The sequence below is a fragment of the Mastacembelus armatus genome, chromosome 14, assembly GCF_900324485.2.
Source record: "Mastacembelus armatus chromosome 14, fMasArm1.2, whole genome shotgun sequence".
Lineage (NCBI taxonomy): Eukaryota > Metazoa > Chordata > Actinopteri > Synbranchiformes > Mastacembelidae > Mastacembelus > Mastacembelus armatus.
The window spans coordinates 11,629,525-11,647,039 of NC_046646.1; the positions used below are offsets into that span (position 1 = coordinate 11,629,525).

A 17,515-nucleotide genomic window follows, 5' to 3' on the forward strand; every position below is an offset into this window, starting at 1 on the left:
ATAACTGACCAGCACGTCTGCATCAATGCCTGGACACTTAAAAAGAAGCCTACATCCTTCTTATCCTTCAGGTACTCCAGCATTTTCTGACAAATAAAAGGATCGTCTATAAATAGGTGCTATCTTTTACAATCAAAATGACAAAATTCAAAGGGTATGTTTTCAGAATACATACCCGCTGAACTTCACTGTTTCCTCCGTTAAGGATAGAGATGCCCAGTTTGAGGGTTGTAGACACCATGGGGCCAGTCTCACCTACAGGAAGACAAAAACACAAAGTCAGAAACTTGGAAAGGGTAAATTGAATCACAAGGCAGGCAGGGTTGCAGATGCTCCTGTGCTGACCATTGAAACGGAATATGACTACCTTTGCAGGCACTGATCATTTGCAGGACCATCTCTGCAGCACCACGGTTATGAAGTCTGGACTGCTGGTACAGGAGCCTTTGTTTCTCCATTTCTTTTTCCTGTGGTGGGCAGAAACACAATGAGTATTTGGTCCTGTTTGTTTTACACAGGGAATTTAAATAGATAGTCTGGACTCGTTTAGGTCAGTAACGTGATCAAATACACTCCAGGTGTTTCAAAGAAAAAAGTTGTCCATTCTATCTATTTATATTTTTAATTTCAATTCACATTCACTCTCCTTTCACTCAAGTCCCTAACTTTTCACATCATTACCGTCTGATCAACTTACCCTTTTTTTCTCAAACGGTCCATACGGTTTTATACATCTATGCTTAACATGAACTCTAAAGAGAATTTATCTATTAACTTCTACATTGTGTGAGTTACCTATTAATGAAATCAATTTCAGATTTTTTTCTTTTCTTCTATGTACAGTATTATAGTCTTTTACAAGCATCTGCGTTGGGGCTCGTTACTGTCCATTTTAAATACCTGTCTGACTCACAAACACTCTCTCACTTCATTTTATTAGTCATGGAGTTGTAACACTACTTCTTCACGTTTGCTGACTGGAGCAAGCGTTAGACTACAGGAAACAGGCCCATTGGCTTAGCATTATAGCCATTCAGCTTTCCAAAGTGTCTTTGTTGCAGCAGCTCAGCAAATAAGATACTTTGGACAGAAGCTGTAATCCCTCTGGATCAGAGATATTTCTTTGGATTTCATAATAGTATGCATTTTCCTTTGAAATATTAAAATACCCTAGAACATCGTTCTGGCTCTTTAGTGGATTCATTGATTCACATGATTAATTTGGAACAAATATTGATGCTGGATGCCTTTCCTGCCCTCCTTATTTACTCAGGCCTGGGACTGACACTAAGACCACAACAGCTCGTGCAACCTCAGTGGCTGAGGCTAACGGGCCCTGGTCTTCCAAGGTGGGCTGCCATCCAACTACTAACCAGGCTTGACCCCACTTAGCTTCCAAGATCTGCGGGACGGTGTGGCCACCTGAAACACCGCTTTGGCTCTGAATGGCCTTTTGTTGCCATGTGTGCTAACACAAAATTTTACATTTATAACATTGAGCCAACTGGAAATAAAATGCCTGTCCTCTGAAATCAGAGGACAAACTAACATTCCTCTGACATACATCACCAGTCAACTTGTAGCATCCCACACCCTGACCCTAAAACACTCCGCCCCCCTCCCCTCCCCTCCCCTCCCCTCCCTCCCTTCTCAAGTCCAACCCCCCTCCCACCTATCCACATGTGCCTGGCCATGCTCTACCCACTATGTGTTGTGCAGTTGGCCTACACTACAGTCCCTGACTATCTACTGAAATCTGACTTATACACTATATGATGCATGTGAATTAACTTTGAACACTTCTACTGTGTGTATGAATATATATTTTAATGCTGCATGTTCTACACTGGCTTTTACTGTAGTCTGTCAGTATGCTATGTGAGTTGGGAAGGGAACACTGATCAGTAACATTCAGTTAATAAAGACTGGTGTTATTATGGTCTGAGGGGATTACATGGAACAATGGCAAGAGAGACAGAAATAAAGACAAATGGGACAGCTATATAAACTGGGAGGATGACATCACTAGCCACTGAGTTTGTGTTAAATCATATTCACAATCATTTTCAGTAGAGATTTGAATTTGAATGGCCTTTAAAAACACATCCAATATAGTTTATTTTAGCATGTCTAACTCCCCAGTTTGATTTAAGCTCTCATGCTTTGAGGGGATTTTAGATTATTTAAATATGTTTTAGTAGTTTATAGTGACAATATTTGTTTAGACACAAACAAACAAAAGAGTTGTTTAATAGTTCAGCTACAGTTGCTACAAACAGTGTAGTCAACACTGGCTATATCAATAAGAACTGAGTCTGAGACTCATAAACCTTACATAAGGAATGTACTAAGGGTTTGCACAGTGATAGCTGGTGTTGTTTTTCAAAGTAAACCATAAAGTGTAAATGGAAACTGCCAGACACTGTCAAACAGTGTGGTAGAATAACTGTGCAGTAAGAAATCTTCCTAGTGACATTTTTCTTTTCACATTGATTTTTAAAACTTGATTTTTAAAACTTCGTTCAAAGTCATTTGTCCAAATAAAAATGTACTTACTATTAGTATCATGAATATTAGTTTGATTATCATTGTTATAATTGTTGATGTTAATTTTATTTAATTAATCTACATTGATTGATTTCATTTAAACTAATTAGACCCAATCCAGACTCAAGGCACAAAAAGGTGGAACTAGAACCAGCAGTGAAATAATTGCAGTGCTTGTTGAAATTGAAACACAATGACTTGCAGTTTTAAGTTGCAGTGGGACTTGACAAATTAGCGTAGGTACAGTATAAGTGAAAAACATCTGGATTGGATTTTTGATTATCTAAATCAAGCAGCTGACAATGAATGAAGCGCAACATTCAATGCAAACACAATTAACGAGACAAAACAAAGACAGAGAGAGTGATGTGGTTGTGAAGTAATGCTCTGATGATGAGGTCACTCAATGCTTTGAGAGCTACCGCTCCACTGTGTTCCTGGTCCCTAGCCCCTGGCCGCCCATTACCAGTTCTGACTGTCGCACCTCAAAGGACATCTCATCCTCAGCATTCTCCACCATTTCCTCTCCCCATTCTTCTTCCTCACCAATATGGCAACTCTAAATAAATGGAAAGATAAAGGGAAACAAAAATTTGCATTTAAAGGTACATTATGCATATATCAAACTTCAACTCATAGCCAAAACCTTCGGCAGTGACTCACCTTTGCCATAATATCTGCATATGCCATATAAAGATGATCTGTATCAAGTTTACTGAAACAAGAACAAGGGAAGACAGTTGGTGAGTTAGGAATAATGTGTTGCCCACTACTCTGCTGTATTTCTGCGTCGTATGATGTCAGTGAGGCCCTGTCTAACCTCTTTTCTGTCAGAGCAGTACGGCTGAAATGCAGAATAAGCTGGTGGAGAGGATCTGGCTTTGTTTCTTTCTCCTCTTCGTCATCAGCTTCCTCTTGCTCCATTGCTTTCTGGGATGTACAGGGAAAGGAAGGGTGGGTAATTGCACATTAGAAAAAAACAATTGCAGGTGAAACAGATGTGAGATGACACTCACAGATAAGTCATCGATCATCCTGTCTTCAAATGAATAACCCTCAGTGTGAATCCAGTTGCGTTTGTATCCCTCGAGGAACATGTTTGAAGCTCTGTGCCTGGAATGCAAACAACGAAAAATAAGTTGACATTAACATACAGCACATGTGCACATACAGTACATGTGCATGACTTCTTCTGTGCATGTCCCATCCTGTACACTTGACTTCTGCCATAAGATGTAGCTCTCTCACCGTGGGATGTTGTACAGTGGTGTCATCCTAAAGCAAGCCACCACGGCCCTGCGTCTCTGCTTGGATAACAGTTTGTGCCACACCATCTTCTTTGACTTAAACGGGTGCTCCGTCTATACCAGAGAAGGTCGTTATTGGCAAATATTTTGAGCAAAAGGGTACTACATCAGATTTTTAAAAACTGAAGTTAAGATTTGCTGATCTTCACTTTTGATTTGTTGTCTGGAAACAAATGGATTACACCTCATTAATAACAGAGGTTTCAGTAGTGACTTTAACATTTCTACTACATGTTCTTTTCTACTGAATTAAAACAATATTTTCTTATTGTTTTCACATACACACAACTATGTACATCAAGTTTAAAATTAGTTGAGTAAAATCTTATCATTCAAAACTTTTTCCATCTATATTAGTAGTCATTTCTCATACTCTGTGTTGGAGACAGATGGTATGGCTGAGAATAGCCACTCACCAGTTCAAGGTGATAGAGAACAGCAGAAACCTCCTGCACTCTCTTGACCACTTTCACAGGAGCGTCAGCATCTTCAGCCTTCCCTGCCATTTCCTTGTACAGGGCCATCTGCCAGCGCATGGATGGGTTGTCCACCTTTACACAACACAGAGAGTCCTCTGAGACTTCATTTTTTTTATTTTTTTATCTATTATAACATAACAGATTCCTTGAGAGTACATACAACACTACAGGACTAATAGCCCAGAAACTATACCTTGCCCTGTAGATGTAGATTGTTCTGCAAGAACTCTCTTACTTCTTCATCTGTGTCTCTCTGTAAAGTAAAAGGTTATCATTCATTGTCCTCCTAAGATCCTAATGGTTTGGGAGGTAAAGAGTTTATGCTATGTTACTACATTGTGGCAATTATCATGGTACAAATCAGACGATAAATGTTAAGTAGAATCAAAATCAAATTAAAAAAGAAAAAACTACCAAAGAGTATCGGATCTTGGCCAAGTTGATAAGCTCCTGATCGGCAGGAGAGCACATGTTGAGGCCTATAGGGAGCATCTTTTTCAAGGCAGCCACAATAAGTGACGTCTGCACTGAGTAACGATCTCCACGTCTCTTCTTCTTGGTACGCTCGGTATCTGAGCCACCACCCTGGGAAAAGGGGAAAACAAAGCAAAAAGCATTCACAGTATCTCATAAAATGACAGAGTCGTATGACACCACAATTAATAACACTGCTTTGTATCAAATGCTTTACAGTTCTGATCAAGTGCCTCACGGATATAAGCCCACATTAGGAATGAACTTTTTTCCTATAATACTAAAATAACTGGGAAACCACTACAGCAAAAGATGCAGCATTCATACAAATTCATGACAACAGATGATGCTAGCTACATCTGTAATGACTGAGCACTACACTGTCCTGCAAGCCCTTTATTATGCAAGAACTGCAGACCTCTCTATTTAGAAATGCCCATCTACAGTCATTGTGGATTCTAACATGTTACTATCTTCAATATGTAAAACAAAAGAAAATAAAGTAACTGCCCACAATGAATGTGTACATCCTGTGATTCCCCAACTACAAAAATCAATGTTTCTCTGAGCTCAGACTGGTAAGTAGAGGGTATAGTGAAAATGTCAGGGCAAAGTGGGGATATAGCTGGCTTTGAGACAGGGAATGGGCTTAAAAGAAGTCAAGTCAGTGAAATTGCATTATAAATAAAACATGCAAAAGAAAATAAATTTGAATCAAGTGACAACACATTCAGCATTCCATGGATAGGATAAGTAACTAAAGCAAACTCTTATGTTCAAGTTAAATTTTGTAAAAACAGCAGCCATTGGTGAAAGATTAAAATATTATGATAAAATATACAGTAAAACTCTCAGGGTTAGACTTATTAGTAGCAGGCTGGTAAAATCACACACCTTATGAAAAACTGTCTATGGAATATGCCCCTGTGATCAAGTCCCGAACACCTGCTCTTTCTGGAGTCCTCCAAGATGTGCCAATGTACGTAAGAACATAGAATATGTGAATGTATTTTGTAACATGAATGTTTAATTTATTATTATTATTATTACTTCAATATGAGCCATAGTATGAATTACAGATCTAGACAATAACCACCTGATAGAAAAATGTGTTATGCACTGGACAAACTGAGAACATGGAGATTTGCTCACTGTATTGGTGAGTGATATTGATACTACTCAGATAGTACACATATTGCTCCTAGAAAGTACTAGTAGCACCTAATACAAATAACGTACAAAATTCAAAGTCAGTTGCTTTGGTGTTATTGACAATGGCTCTGGTGTGTAAGCCCTTAGCTTGTCTTTTGGAAACAATAGCTAGATTTTTACAGGTAGACTTTTCTTTTGTTTTTCTCGATTTAAACACATATATTAAGGCTGACATGGAAAAGCAAACAGAAGAACCAGTTTCCCAGTTTCCTCTTTTCATGATAAGTGCTTGTCGGTGAGTTACTGTGAGATATGTATATATTTGAGAGGTCCTACATCCCCTACTCAAGTAAAATAACAAATACTATCAGAGTCAGAAGTACAAACTGAAGTACTATCAGCCCCTGTTTCAAATGCAAGTGTGTTATGGAAGACTAGTTTAGAAGAAACAGGTTGCAAAGCATTTCAGAGTAATATTTTAGACAAGTGTGTATTACTGCAATGGTTAGGTTCTTGGGCATTTTGAGCACATTATAAAGACAGAACCCAACAAATGTTTTAAGAAATTTGCTTCAGTGATGTTAAGCATCATGTTATGTGTTAATGTGGATACTAGGGAGTGTAAATGAAAGTAAACCATGTTGTGCCATGGCATTTCCAGGGAGAAAAGAAGAAAGAGCACAGAGAAGACTAACATCATCCCCTAGTGGCAAAAAGCCGCATTACAAAAGCTACAGGTCAACCATCCTCCAACAAAAAGAAACAACAGACATACTAGAAGACTCCAACTCAACTTCTAATCAAAAAAGAGCAAACTCAGTGAAAGGATGATGGCACTGTGCTCTCACTGCCACCCTGGGTTTCATGTAAAGCCCAGTGCCATGAGCCCAACTCTACAGTTGAGTACTTTCATCAAGCGCCTCCAGACTCCCCCCCTCACACACTGGCAGGACTGGGGATGACCCACAGACGGGGTCTGCCCTTTTGTCCATTGATCCTTTATGAGAAGAATGTGGGTGTTTCTCCTAGTGCATATCGATTCCAGTTTTCCTTGTGTATCACAAGTTAAAGGCTGTGTAGACCTAAATCAGTAGTTTGGTGTAAAGTATGGAGTGTTCCAATTCACGACTGTGTGTCAGTGAACACATGCTGAAGTTCACACACCATGGTACAGCAGTACCAGTGACAGTGTAAGTGGATCCACGCTCAGCTGCGCCTTTGAAGAAACCTCTGCCTAGGATTTTCATGTTCTATTAATATAAATAACTCTGTATTTATAGCAATCACAAATTCTCAACTGAGTGTTGTACCACTCACAGCAAACTGCAAATTATCCATGGCTAAGAAGATAAAGCTGCATATATGTAAAAAGCATTTGCCACTGTCACTGAACTAGTTGTTTCAGGTTATGTAGCTCTGTATGGAATGTACACGTCTTGTCTTGTCTTGTCTTGTGTGTGTCTGTGCGGCCGTATGAGCACTAAAGTGTGCTTGTGTATTTACAAGTGTATGTGGATCAGATGTGCCAGTGTGCTGGAGAGGTTGATGAAAAGCTCCCCGAAAGTGAGGTGCCATGCGGTCAGCACAGCGATCGTGCAGGAACAAAGTCTAACCTCTGAGTCCCCGCCCTGGAAACCCAGCCGCAACCCAAAAGAAGAGGACAAAGGACAGCCAAAGAGAGAATATTGTTAACACAACTGCTGTTGCTCTCAGGATTGCGAATTCAAATCAAATGTCATGGCAGGCTTTGGTACCTGGTAAAGATGGTGCATAAGTGCCTCTATGTCTTAGTTTGGATTATAAGCAGTGATACAATATTTTGACTTTCATAAATCCATAACAAAGATAAAATAATAGGGTTGTAAAAAATTACCATTTAAGCTGGCTGAAAATAGTGGGTAAGGTAATAAAATCTTAAAATCATGATAAAAAAAATGAAGGCACACGGAAAGAAACACAAAGTTATTTTCTAATTCTAAAGACTTTTTAAATCAGCTTCCTGTTTTGAGGCCTGACGCTACACCAGCCTCGCTTCAGCCTTTCACTAACTCACCTTGCTCATTTTGCTCTTGCTATCAGCTGTGAGAAATGACATGTTATTGATCTCATTCATCACCACAAAGTTCTGTTCCTCTCGCTTGAAGTTCTACGAAAGAGAGAGAAACAAGAAACATACCGTAAAGGATGTGTGTGGCTACAAATGGCTGCATTCAAAGGCCAAGTGAACGCACTCACATGAGACTTGGACCAGAAAATAAAAACTTCTCCAACCATTCGGAAGAGCTCTTCTGCATCTGGGTCAGGACAGGTCAGCCACCTTGCCCTGTAGCAGAATAAATTACACAATATGTGAAAGTACTCTTAGTCATAGGCTGGATTCAAAGTTTGAATATTTTGATGCCTGTAACTTTACCATACCTGTTGTTGTCGACGTAGCGAATAAGGAGTGGATAGAGGGCATACAAATCTCTGCAGAGAACAGCAAACTCATCACGTATAGTGCCGTCCTCTTCATCCCCCTCTGATTTCCCCTCCATCCGTAAATGGTCCTCTTCAGCAACCACCTTTGAAGTGCGTTTCTTCAGCTTCTCCATTGTTGGGATAAAATGGGACTTAAGCATTTCCGGCTTTGCCCTGCTGACAATAGGCTGTGAAAACACTAGGAGAGAAAACACCTGATCATCTCATTTGTACCAAACACATAGCGTTGTAGACTAGTAGAGCTTAAAACAGTGCTCACCAGCCAACCTCTTCATCCAAGAAGCCTCATCAATACCCAAGTTGTTGACTACGATTTTCATAATGCTGCCCAGAAGCTGATTCAGTTGTTCTGATGTGACCTCAGTGCAGAGCCGGCCCTCCATCTCAGGGAAGTTTTCAGGTCCTCTCTCCCACCAACGAAGCAGGTAGTTACACAGCATGGGCAGAGTGATTTCAATCACATGAGGCATCTCAGTATAACGAGCCCCTGATTCCGCTAAGTCCCCGATATCCTTTAGCAGAACATCGAGCTCTGGGATGTCTAGGCATAGCTCATGGACCTCACTTGGAAGGCCCAAAACTTTGGCATTTCCAAAGAAGTGGTGAAAAAAAAATCAGAATCCATATTTTTTTGGACAGGAAACTAATCTGACAAAAAGGTAATAGACTCACTGGCTCTTTCCCTGGGTGTCTTTGTTGTGTAAACGGAGAAAGCATTGAATTCATTTAGATGGGGCTCTAAGTAGGCCACTGGCATGGCTGCTGCAAGGTGAGCCAAACACTCTCCAAGAGCTGGCCTCTGCCTGAAAATGTAAAGGCATAATAAATGCTCCAAAGTGTGTGCTTCCAAACTGCTTTAGAAGACTTTTCACATGAAACACTCTAATGTAAACATATATGGACTTACCTCTCAACATGTGGATTCTTGACAGTCCCTAGGGAGTAGATGCTACACATGATGCGATAGCATGACATCTGTAGATCATCCACTGCAAGCAACAGCAAAAGGCACACCAGTGTCAAAATGTATTAATCTAAAAACACTATGTGGAATCAGAAATTGTACTGAAAGTACCCACAGATGACATCATCTCCAAACTGGTGTTGAGCAATGTGATCGAACAGGGAGGTCAGCACTGGGAGCAGGGCGATGGTAGTGTAGTTAATGTTCTGGGACACACCTTTAACTTGCTTTAAAGGAGAGAAGCAGAAATGATCATGAACTAAACTTAGGGTCAAATATTTAATGTATAATTTAGCACAATCAGGAACAGCAATATGTGTACGGCCATTTCGTATTATTTATTTCTCTTGCCTGGTTGCCTTTGGATACTTTGCCCAGTTTAAGGTTTTCTACCATCTTCTCTATATCATCAGCAGCACTCTCGAAGAACGAACGCAGCCCTGCTTTCACAATCTCAGGCCCTGATTTCATCACTGTCCTAATAAAGTAAACAAATAATATCATGAAAAACAAATGCACAACAAAAGCATGCTCGTCTGTCATCTTATGAGAAAATGTCAAAAATACTAAACCTTGCATCCAATGACCGTGCCAAAATGTGAAGACAGTTAACAATTGCTGGAGCATCAGTTCCTGCACAAGCAAATACAGTTTGGCTGTTATGAGGTCTTTCATAGAAGCCCTACTATACATACATATTTACACATATATTAATAAAAAGTAACATAACTTACTCTGTATGATGAACAAAGCATACAGTACACCCAACATAATACAATCAACATATGAGAAACACAGGAAAGAGTGGAAATATTTAGAAAGATTGATGCTAAGAACGTGGCATCTTACCAAAGAGAGAAACTCTGTGTCTCACCAGGGCAGACATTTTACAGAAGATACTATGATAAGAAAGAAAAGAAAAGAATAAAAGGAAAATGGAAGAAAATGCTAATAACAGGTAGAAAGTATGAAAACAAATACTACCACTGTTATGAGAAATCACCTTGCAATCATCTCCTTCTCTTTATTTGAAGAATGGCCACCACTACCCAGAACTTTTGCAGGTGTTGACAAAAAGTAGAGACAGTGGTTTTTGAAATACTGGTTGATTAGAGGCATCAAGATCTGAGAGAGAGAGTTTTCACATTTAGTCCAGTAATGGAGACAAGTTGTGTCTTCGAAACTTTACACTTTGCACAAGTCCCACCTTAGCAAAGAATTTGATTTCCTGCTCATGAGGAGACTTTTCCACTCGTCCACTGCTCACCACAGCCTCTGTAAAGCACATTGCATGATAGTGTCACAGTAACATTGGCAACAATGATCTTCTCTTAATATACAGTAATTCTATCAGATGTTGCAGTTATCTGTTCTTCATCCTTGACGCCACAGTACCAAGATGAGCGATGAATTCTTGGGCAATTTCCATCCATTTCAATAGCTTCTGTAGGAAACCATAAGCAAATCTCTTCTCGATGGATGAGATGTCAGACTCCATATCTTTCAGACCTCTAAAGTAGCAGAAGTAGAAGCAGAGTTTAAGAATTTCTACTTTTTTTAAATGAAATTGAAGATTTCCCACCATGATTATCTGTGCCACATCGTAAAACAGAATTTTTGGATGAAAGTACTAAATACTGCTCCACTTACATACAAATAACCACAACAAAACATCCATCCATCCATTATCTATATCGGCTTATTCCAAACCAGGGTCACCAGGATCTGCTGGAGCCTATCCCAGCTCTCTTTGGGTGAAAGGCAGGGGTCCACCCTGGACAGGTACCCAGTCCATCACAGGGCCACATAGAGACAAACAACCTCACACACTCACACTCACTCCTATGGGCAATTTAGAGTCACCAATCAACCTGACATACATGTTTTTGGACTGTGGGAGGAAACCAGAGTACCTGGAGAAAACCCAAACAGGCACAGGGAGAACATGCAAACTCCACACAGAAAGGTCCCTGCTGGGTTTCAAACCAGGAACCTTCTTGCTGTGAGGCAATAGTGCTAACCACTAATACACCATGCAAAAAAACGTAAAGTTAAAAAAATAAACAAAATAAAAGTCGTGTGGTTACTGTGTTTCTGTTATTCTTTGATGTTCTGTATGTTTTATATATTTTTTGAAATAAAGCATTTGTTTTAGGACCAACCAGGGCCTAGTTTTTATGTTCATTAATACAAAAAAAACACCATGTTAGCAGAATAAATATAATATAATAAATAAATGATGATGATGATGATGATGATGATTTTTAATAGTATGATACCTTTTTCTTCTAACTTTGCATAAAAATTGCATTATTACCTTGTCACAGCATATCCATTAAGTTGTAGGAACTTGAGCAGTTCATAAGCCTTCTCTCTATCTCTTGCCTTTTCTTTTGCCGTCAGAGTATCATAGGGCACCAGGAGAGGATGTGTTCCACCTCCTACACAAACAGAAGCAAAACAAAAATTCCTGGAAAGCCAAATCTCTCATTTCCGAAAATGTCCAAGTTCTCGCCTTTAAAAATTTGCATAAAATCTACCTTTGGCTTGCAGCTCTAACTTCTTTTTCCGTCCCCATGTGTTATGATAATTTTCTGCCAGTTGTTCTGCCATAGACTGTAAACAGGTATAAACCTTGAATACCCAGCAGATTTTTAAATTGTAGCACATATGCTTCAAACATTTAATGACATACCTGGAGATCTCTTGAAAGCGCCATGTGTGAGATATCAATAGGCTGTGGACTGTATCCATGGCTCGGGTCGTAAGTTGCCTTGAACATGAAGAGTCACCATTATAAAGACAATGAACAATATTGCTGCAATAACATTTTTAAGTGTAAAAATATTCATTGAGCTGCTTCATACTTGAGCAGTCTGTGAGATTTTTCGGGCGGCTGCCTTCTTCTTCTCTGTCTCTTCTTCCTCTCTAGCTTTATCTAAGTTCCACTCCCATGCAAGCATGGCTTTGATTGACTCTTTAATTGGCCAACGGTAGATTTCTTTGTCCTGCCAAAAGAAATGTCAGTGTGATCACAGTGAGACAGATGAAGTAGAAGTACAGGAAGATTAGATGTACAGTGTGACTCGGCACCTACCTTTTCAGAGAAGGTTTTGTATGGTCTGAGCATAGGATGAGTTTTTGCATTTTCATCCAGCACCTCACCATATGACCAGTTATTCTGGATCTGAAACATGCATGCATATAAGATATGTATTACAGCTCATTTATGCATACAAATATAATGACTTTCATTTTTCACATATCTTGCTTTGAGTCTGTAGTCATTTCACAATAATCCTATGCTTTCCGATGCATAATGCAAAGATACTGTGAGCAAACTATTAAAAAATGTTGCTGCTGAATTTGAAAAATCATAAATATGATTTACAGTAAATATGCCATTAGGTGAAAAATAAAACCTTTACCTTTTCAAAGGCCCATTTGTCGTGTGTATATTCCGCATATTTATTGATAAAGGGATCAAGTCTCTCGGGGATGATTGTGCTGTGGGTAGAGAAACAATCAGAGTAGTTTTAATTATTTTACTGAGATATTTATGTCTTGAAAGGCGTTATAGCAAAATCAACTTACTTTGTGGTATCTACTGGTTTAGGATCAAAGTTTCCCTCTGCATCTACAGATGCCTTTTTCTCTGTTTTGGAGGAGTAGCTGGCATCTACATAGTCAGGGGGAATGGCTCCAGCAATGGCACAGAGGCATGGCATTGACATTTTGAAAATATCAGCATCAAATTTCTGGAATCAGAACAACAAGATATAATATACCTATACACCATCTAATATAATAAAAAAAATTATTAGGATATTCACCTTGTGTGCTAGTGATTCAAAAATCCCCCAAAACAATTTGCGTGTCAGATGCAGCTCCTCTTCTGATGCCACTCCAAAGTTGGCCCAGCCATTAGGGAGACAGTAATATTTCCAACAACGCTCATAGTGATTGGTTAAAAGCTGCAGTATGCAAAAAATTAAATAAATCAAAGAACACCTCCACTGAAAGAAAAAGCTAGTTTTAAAATATTTAAACATCCTTGTACCTTTAGTGGCATTTTGGCATATTCATTGAGAATGGGCACATCAAACACCAGTCGCCTCAGTAGGTGCTGAAGCATGGATGGGCGTAAATGTCTGAAAGAAAGATAAGTTAAAAGTTAATTTAAATTATGACCCCAGCAAAATAAAACAACATGAAAAGTTTGCCATGAGGTTAAAACTCACTTGCACAAAGCCATGAGGCACTCTTCTATGATGTCTCTTTGAGCTTTTGTGAAGGCTCGTCCACGAGACAGTCGGTAGATTGTGTGCAGCATGGAGTCAATCATAATGGCTCGGTGGTCACTGCCAGCAAAGAGTGGGGCACACTTGGTGATGAGAGGCAGCACAGCAGAACACAGGTAACGGTTCAAAGCTAGGGCCATCTCTGTGGTGCTGAAAGCAACCTGTTGGAGAGAAATTCTACCAGTGAATTCAGTCCAACTAAAAGTTTAAAATCCTGCTATGCAGTTTTTCCAAGGACCATATATGGTACAGTTTGATGGTAGAAAATTGTTGCTTACCGTGTCCAGAGAGGCAGCAGCCCTCATGTCAGGCAGGAAGCCCACCTCCAGGACATGGAGCAGGAAATCCTGGTTGTCAATACCGTACACTCTGTCCAGGAACAGGACCATGGGAGCCTTATGATCTGGCACAAAACTAGCTGACATCTTTGGCTCTATGATGCTGTTATCTAGGCACAAAACAAGTTTGGAGAAAAATATTAAAATGATATTAAGATGAACAGAAGTGATCTGATGGCAGATAGGTTTTCAGCATATAGTTGAATTTATGTAGTTAAACCTTTAGGATACTGACAGCATTCTGTCATTAAATGAATAAACACCGATGAAAGCCACCTGACTTTATAAATTTATTATGGTCTCTGAAGTATTTACCTTTTCCGAAGGATGGAATCTGAACAGGAAGGCTGATGACCCCTACAAGATCCTCAATAGGGACCAAAGACCTCAGAATGGCCCTGATCCTCAGAGCCTCACCCTTACCAGCCTGAATCAACTGTAGAGACAAACGTTTTTATATTAAAATGGTTTCAATTAAATTTCCGATTTCTGGATATTTCAATTTTTTTCAACCTCTTCAATAAGATTACTAATCAGCTTACGTGCATCTCCGGAGCACAGCGTCCCAGCAAGTCAATCAGGGCAGAGTAGAAGGACATAATGGCATTTCCCAGGTGCACCCTGTTCTCCTCATGCTGCTCCTCTCCTCCAAACCTGCCACAATAACAGAGAGTGGTTCTTAAGCTTTCTGCTGCAGTAACACTGGGGGAGATAATCCACTCACTGACACTTCATTACATACATGGGAAACCGTCTGTCTTTCTTAACACTAGGACCATCTCTCGCAGGGTCCTCTGATATTTTGATGGCTTCCTCTATTGCAGCCAGCAGACCATTACCCCCTTCCCCTCTCAGGGCTGGACCAAAGCACTCAGGCCTGCGAATGAGGAGACGCACCACCACGTTGGCATTCTCTTCTACGCTCTCTCCTAGAGGAAAAGGAAAAAAACTGTTATTAATAAGAAAGACAAACATAAACAATATGGGCATTAGAAATAAATATAAATAGTGTATAGGAAAGTTTAACAAACAGACCATTTACAAATACGGCAAAACGGAGAAAGTCGAGGTATTTTTCTCCACCACAGGGATTCCAGCCAATGTCAGGGTAGCCTTTAGACAGTAGCATTGGACAGCTCTGAAGTCCACATCCAGCTAAATATTTCACCACCTGGAAAATATCATTGTACACAAGTGAAGATGAATTTGCACAATGTTTGTATTCTACATAGTGATTGTATTTTACCATTTCTAGGTCCTGCTCTTGGAGAGCCAAAGCAAGCTCATTGTTGTCAATGCAAGAGGCAGCAGCCACATCCAAAGGAGTGGAGCCCCGCATTCCTGAAGAACAGTTCATAGTGTAAAGATTTAGCGCAGTTCACTCATCATGACTAAAGCATCAAAAACAAGGCTGGAACTCAACAAAGACAATCACCAAGACCGATGCCACTGTTTTGGAGAAGATAGCTGAGGTGGTCAAACATGGAGCGCTGATTTTGACGACTGATTCGACAGAAATAGCAGAGAAAACGGCAGCAGTTTGTCACCACTCGAGGGAATCGAATCTCCTGTTGGAAGAACCCATATTATAAATGAAAAGTGAAGCGACCTATAAGGTTGGTCCTGTCATCTACTTCCCTGGTGGTAGTACAAAGCAAGGTCTAACTGTAAAGTATCTATATATGCAATTGTGTGGACCAAAAAAATATATACATACCTTCGAATCCCCACCACCCAGGACATTAACCATGACCTCCATGACAGTTTCATGCATACCCAGAGCTCGCATCAAGTTGGGGTGCTGATAAAAAACCTTGTTATTCATGATGTTCCTAAGTGAGACAAAAATGAGGTAAATATTTAAATTCAGCCACATGCAATCATGAAAAAACTACTTCAAGACAAGATATTAAAGGTAAATTCAATCTTATATTAACCCGATGCTTTGAATCATAAGCCTCTCCTCTTCTGGACCCATCTGGACAATCAGCAAAGAACGAATCTGGCCCAAACACTCCAGCAGGTCCATGGTGTCCTGAATCGACACCGCATTGATGGTGTAGGCCTTTGGAAGGGCACGCGTGAGCTCGCCCAGCCCGTCATACTGCCTGTGAAGGAGGCTGAACATCAAGCGCACAAGCTCAGGGTTTTGGATAAAAGACTCCTGAGCCCAGTGGATCATAGTATGGGAAATCAGCTCTTGCAATGTGCCTGGCGAACAGAAGACAGTGGGTTAAGAAATAACACAAAAGATACTAGAGAATAAAAAAACAGCTATAAATGTTTGATAAATTCTCTACGTATGACACAGAACAGGTCTTGGGAAGGGCACATGAATAGTAGCTGACATTTGTTTGCCATTGAGTGTAGTTCCTAAAAAGTAAACGAAGCTGAAGCTACCATTATGGTACTTAACTAAATAAGTTGTTACTGCTGTGTGTTCTTTGTGAGTTTGAATCATATAGTTTCAGTTCTTTTAGGATTCAAATTCCTATTTCTGATATTCTTTGTGTCTGATCACTTACAAAGTAAAGTGCTTCAGTTTTCTCGAGACCAATGTTGAGCTACAAAAGATAAAGTTTTATTACAACGATAAGTGACATGCATGGCTCACTTGGTTTTTTATCTTCCTGTGGCTCAGGCTCCACCTCTACCTTCTTCTCGCGCAGTTTTTTCACCTTTTCCAACAAACGAAGCAGTCGTCCACGGAGAGAATTATCCACTTCTTCTTCTCGTTCTTCTTCCTCAATATGAACACCTAAGAGTGACGTGTTAGAAGACACACGAGATAAAACATAACGTATTCTAACGTACATCTAAACCTGCCTGAGTAGGTTTAAACTCTGACGTTGCTAGACATGTTGCAGTAAATGAACACTGACCACAGTGTGCCAGCAGAGCATTGTGAAAAGCCTGCAGAGATTCGCGGACCTCGTCAGGAATAGGGCACTCTTCATCCTCAGCACAGTTCTTGAAGTTCATGAGCATGTTGACCTATACAATAGTAAGAAAAATGACAAGCTAGTATTTTTTTCAGTTTTATTTTCTTCAATTAATGTTTACTCAATAGTTTCTACTTAAGCACCTAAACTATGCACTATAGTAAATTTTAAAGCAGTTCCAATAAAGTAGATATTGTCTCATCTAGAGTCTGACCAGTTTTCCACCAGAACAAAATAGAAGACTGTTTGAGATTTTTGTTAGTAGAGCAACTCTCTTCATATGCAAATGCACCTGTTCTTGTGGTGGGGAGCGAAATTCCCGAGTCTTGCGGGCAGTCTCGGCAGCAGTCATGGTGAAGGCCAACATAAGTTCATTGTAACGCTGCCTCTGGTTGGACTGGATCTGGTTGACGAATTGGTCTGAAAAGGCAATGATGGCTTCCACTCTGTGACGTAGCTCACAGTCACAGAAATACTGCAGTAGAGTACACATCTATGGGACAAGAGCAAAGTGAGTACATCCTAACAGT

At 40.0% G+C, this 17,515-nt stretch overlaps 1 protein-coding gene across 7 annotated transcripts in view; it reads right to left on the reverse strand.

The window, feature by feature from the left end:
* Nucleotides 1–17,515, reverse strand: part of LOC113142532 (ryanodine receptor 1-like) — a 43,900-nt gene that overhangs the window by 12,480 nt on the left and 13,905 nt on the right. For 4 of the 7 annotated variants that reach the window (XM_026327560.1, XM_026327564.1, XM_026327563.1 and 1 more), the window contains exons 38-84: nt 17,278–17,478; nt 16,926–17,037; nt 16,658–16,801; nt 15,981–16,254; nt 15,761–15,875; nt 15,479–15,611; nt 15,290–15,384; nt 15,079–15,214; nt 14,786–14,972; nt 14,586–14,697; nt 14,359–14,479; nt 13,984–14,153; nt 13,646–13,866; nt 13,465–13,555; nt 13,238–13,378; nt 12,999–13,162; nt 12,833–12,911; nt 12,502–12,591; nt 12,272–12,412; nt 12,100–12,177; nt 11,945–12,020; nt 11,722–11,845; nt 10,800–10,915; nt 10,612–10,679; nt 10,408–10,529; nt 10,254–10,303; nt 9,977–10,037; nt 9,756–9,882; nt 9,520–9,631; nt 9,348–9,429; nt 9,113–9,243; nt 8,700–9,020; nt 8,378–8,618; nt 8,195–8,282; nt 8,013–8,105; nt 7,573–7,587; nt 4,748–4,918; nt 4,527–4,586; nt 4,271–4,405; nt 3,796–3,908; nt 3,564–3,660; nt 3,368–3,477; nt 3,211–3,262; nt 3,032–3,106; nt 368–467; nt 176–255; nt 10–86 (exon numbers count right to left, since the gene is read on the reverse strand). In XM_026327560.1, coding sequence (XP_026183345.1) covers nt 10–86; nt 176–255; nt 368–467; nt 3,032–3,106; nt 3,211–3,262; nt 3,368–3,477; nt 3,564–3,660; nt 3,796–3,908; nt 4,271–4,405; nt 4,527–4,586; nt 4,748–4,918; nt 7,573–7,587; nt 8,013–8,105; nt 8,195–8,282; nt 8,378–8,618; nt 8,700–9,020; nt 9,113–9,243; nt 9,348–9,429; nt 9,520–9,631; nt 9,756–9,882; nt 9,977–10,037; nt 10,254–10,303; nt 10,408–10,529; nt 10,612–10,679; nt 10,800–10,915; nt 11,722–11,845; nt 11,945–12,020; nt 12,100–12,177; nt 12,272–12,412; nt 12,502–12,591; nt 12,833–12,911; nt 12,999–13,162; nt 13,238–13,378; nt 13,465–13,555; nt 13,646–13,866; nt 13,984–14,153; nt 14,359–14,479; nt 14,586–14,697; nt 14,786–14,972; nt 15,079–15,214; nt 15,290–15,384; nt 15,479–15,611; nt 15,761–15,875; nt 15,981–16,254; nt 16,658–16,801; nt 16,926–17,037; nt 17,278–17,478 — 5,702 coding nt within the window. The remainder of the gene's footprint in view (nt 1–9; nt 87–175; nt 256–367; nt 468–3,031; nt 3,107–3,210; nt 3,263–3,367; nt 3,478–3,563; nt 3,661–3,795; nt 3,909–4,270; nt 4,406–4,526; nt 4,587–4,747; nt 4,919–7,572; nt 7,588–8,012; nt 8,106–8,194; nt 8,283–8,377; nt 8,619–8,699; nt 9,021–9,112; nt 9,244–9,347; nt 9,430–9,519; nt 9,632–9,755; nt 9,883–9,976; nt 10,038–10,253; nt 10,304–10,407; nt 10,530–10,611; nt 10,680–10,799; nt 10,916–11,721; nt 11,846–11,944; nt 12,021–12,099; nt 12,178–12,271; nt 12,413–12,501; nt 12,592–12,832; nt 12,912–12,998; nt 13,163–13,237; nt 13,379–13,464; nt 13,556–13,645; nt 13,867–13,983; nt 14,154–14,358; nt 14,480–14,585; nt 14,698–14,785; nt 14,973–15,078; nt 15,215–15,289; nt 15,385–15,478; nt 15,612–15,760; nt 15,876–15,980; nt 16,255–16,657; nt 16,802–16,925; nt 17,038–17,277; nt 17,479–17,515) is intronic. The other 3 variants (XM_026327566.1, XM_026327565.1, XM_026327562.1) reach the window with 1 other exon arrangement.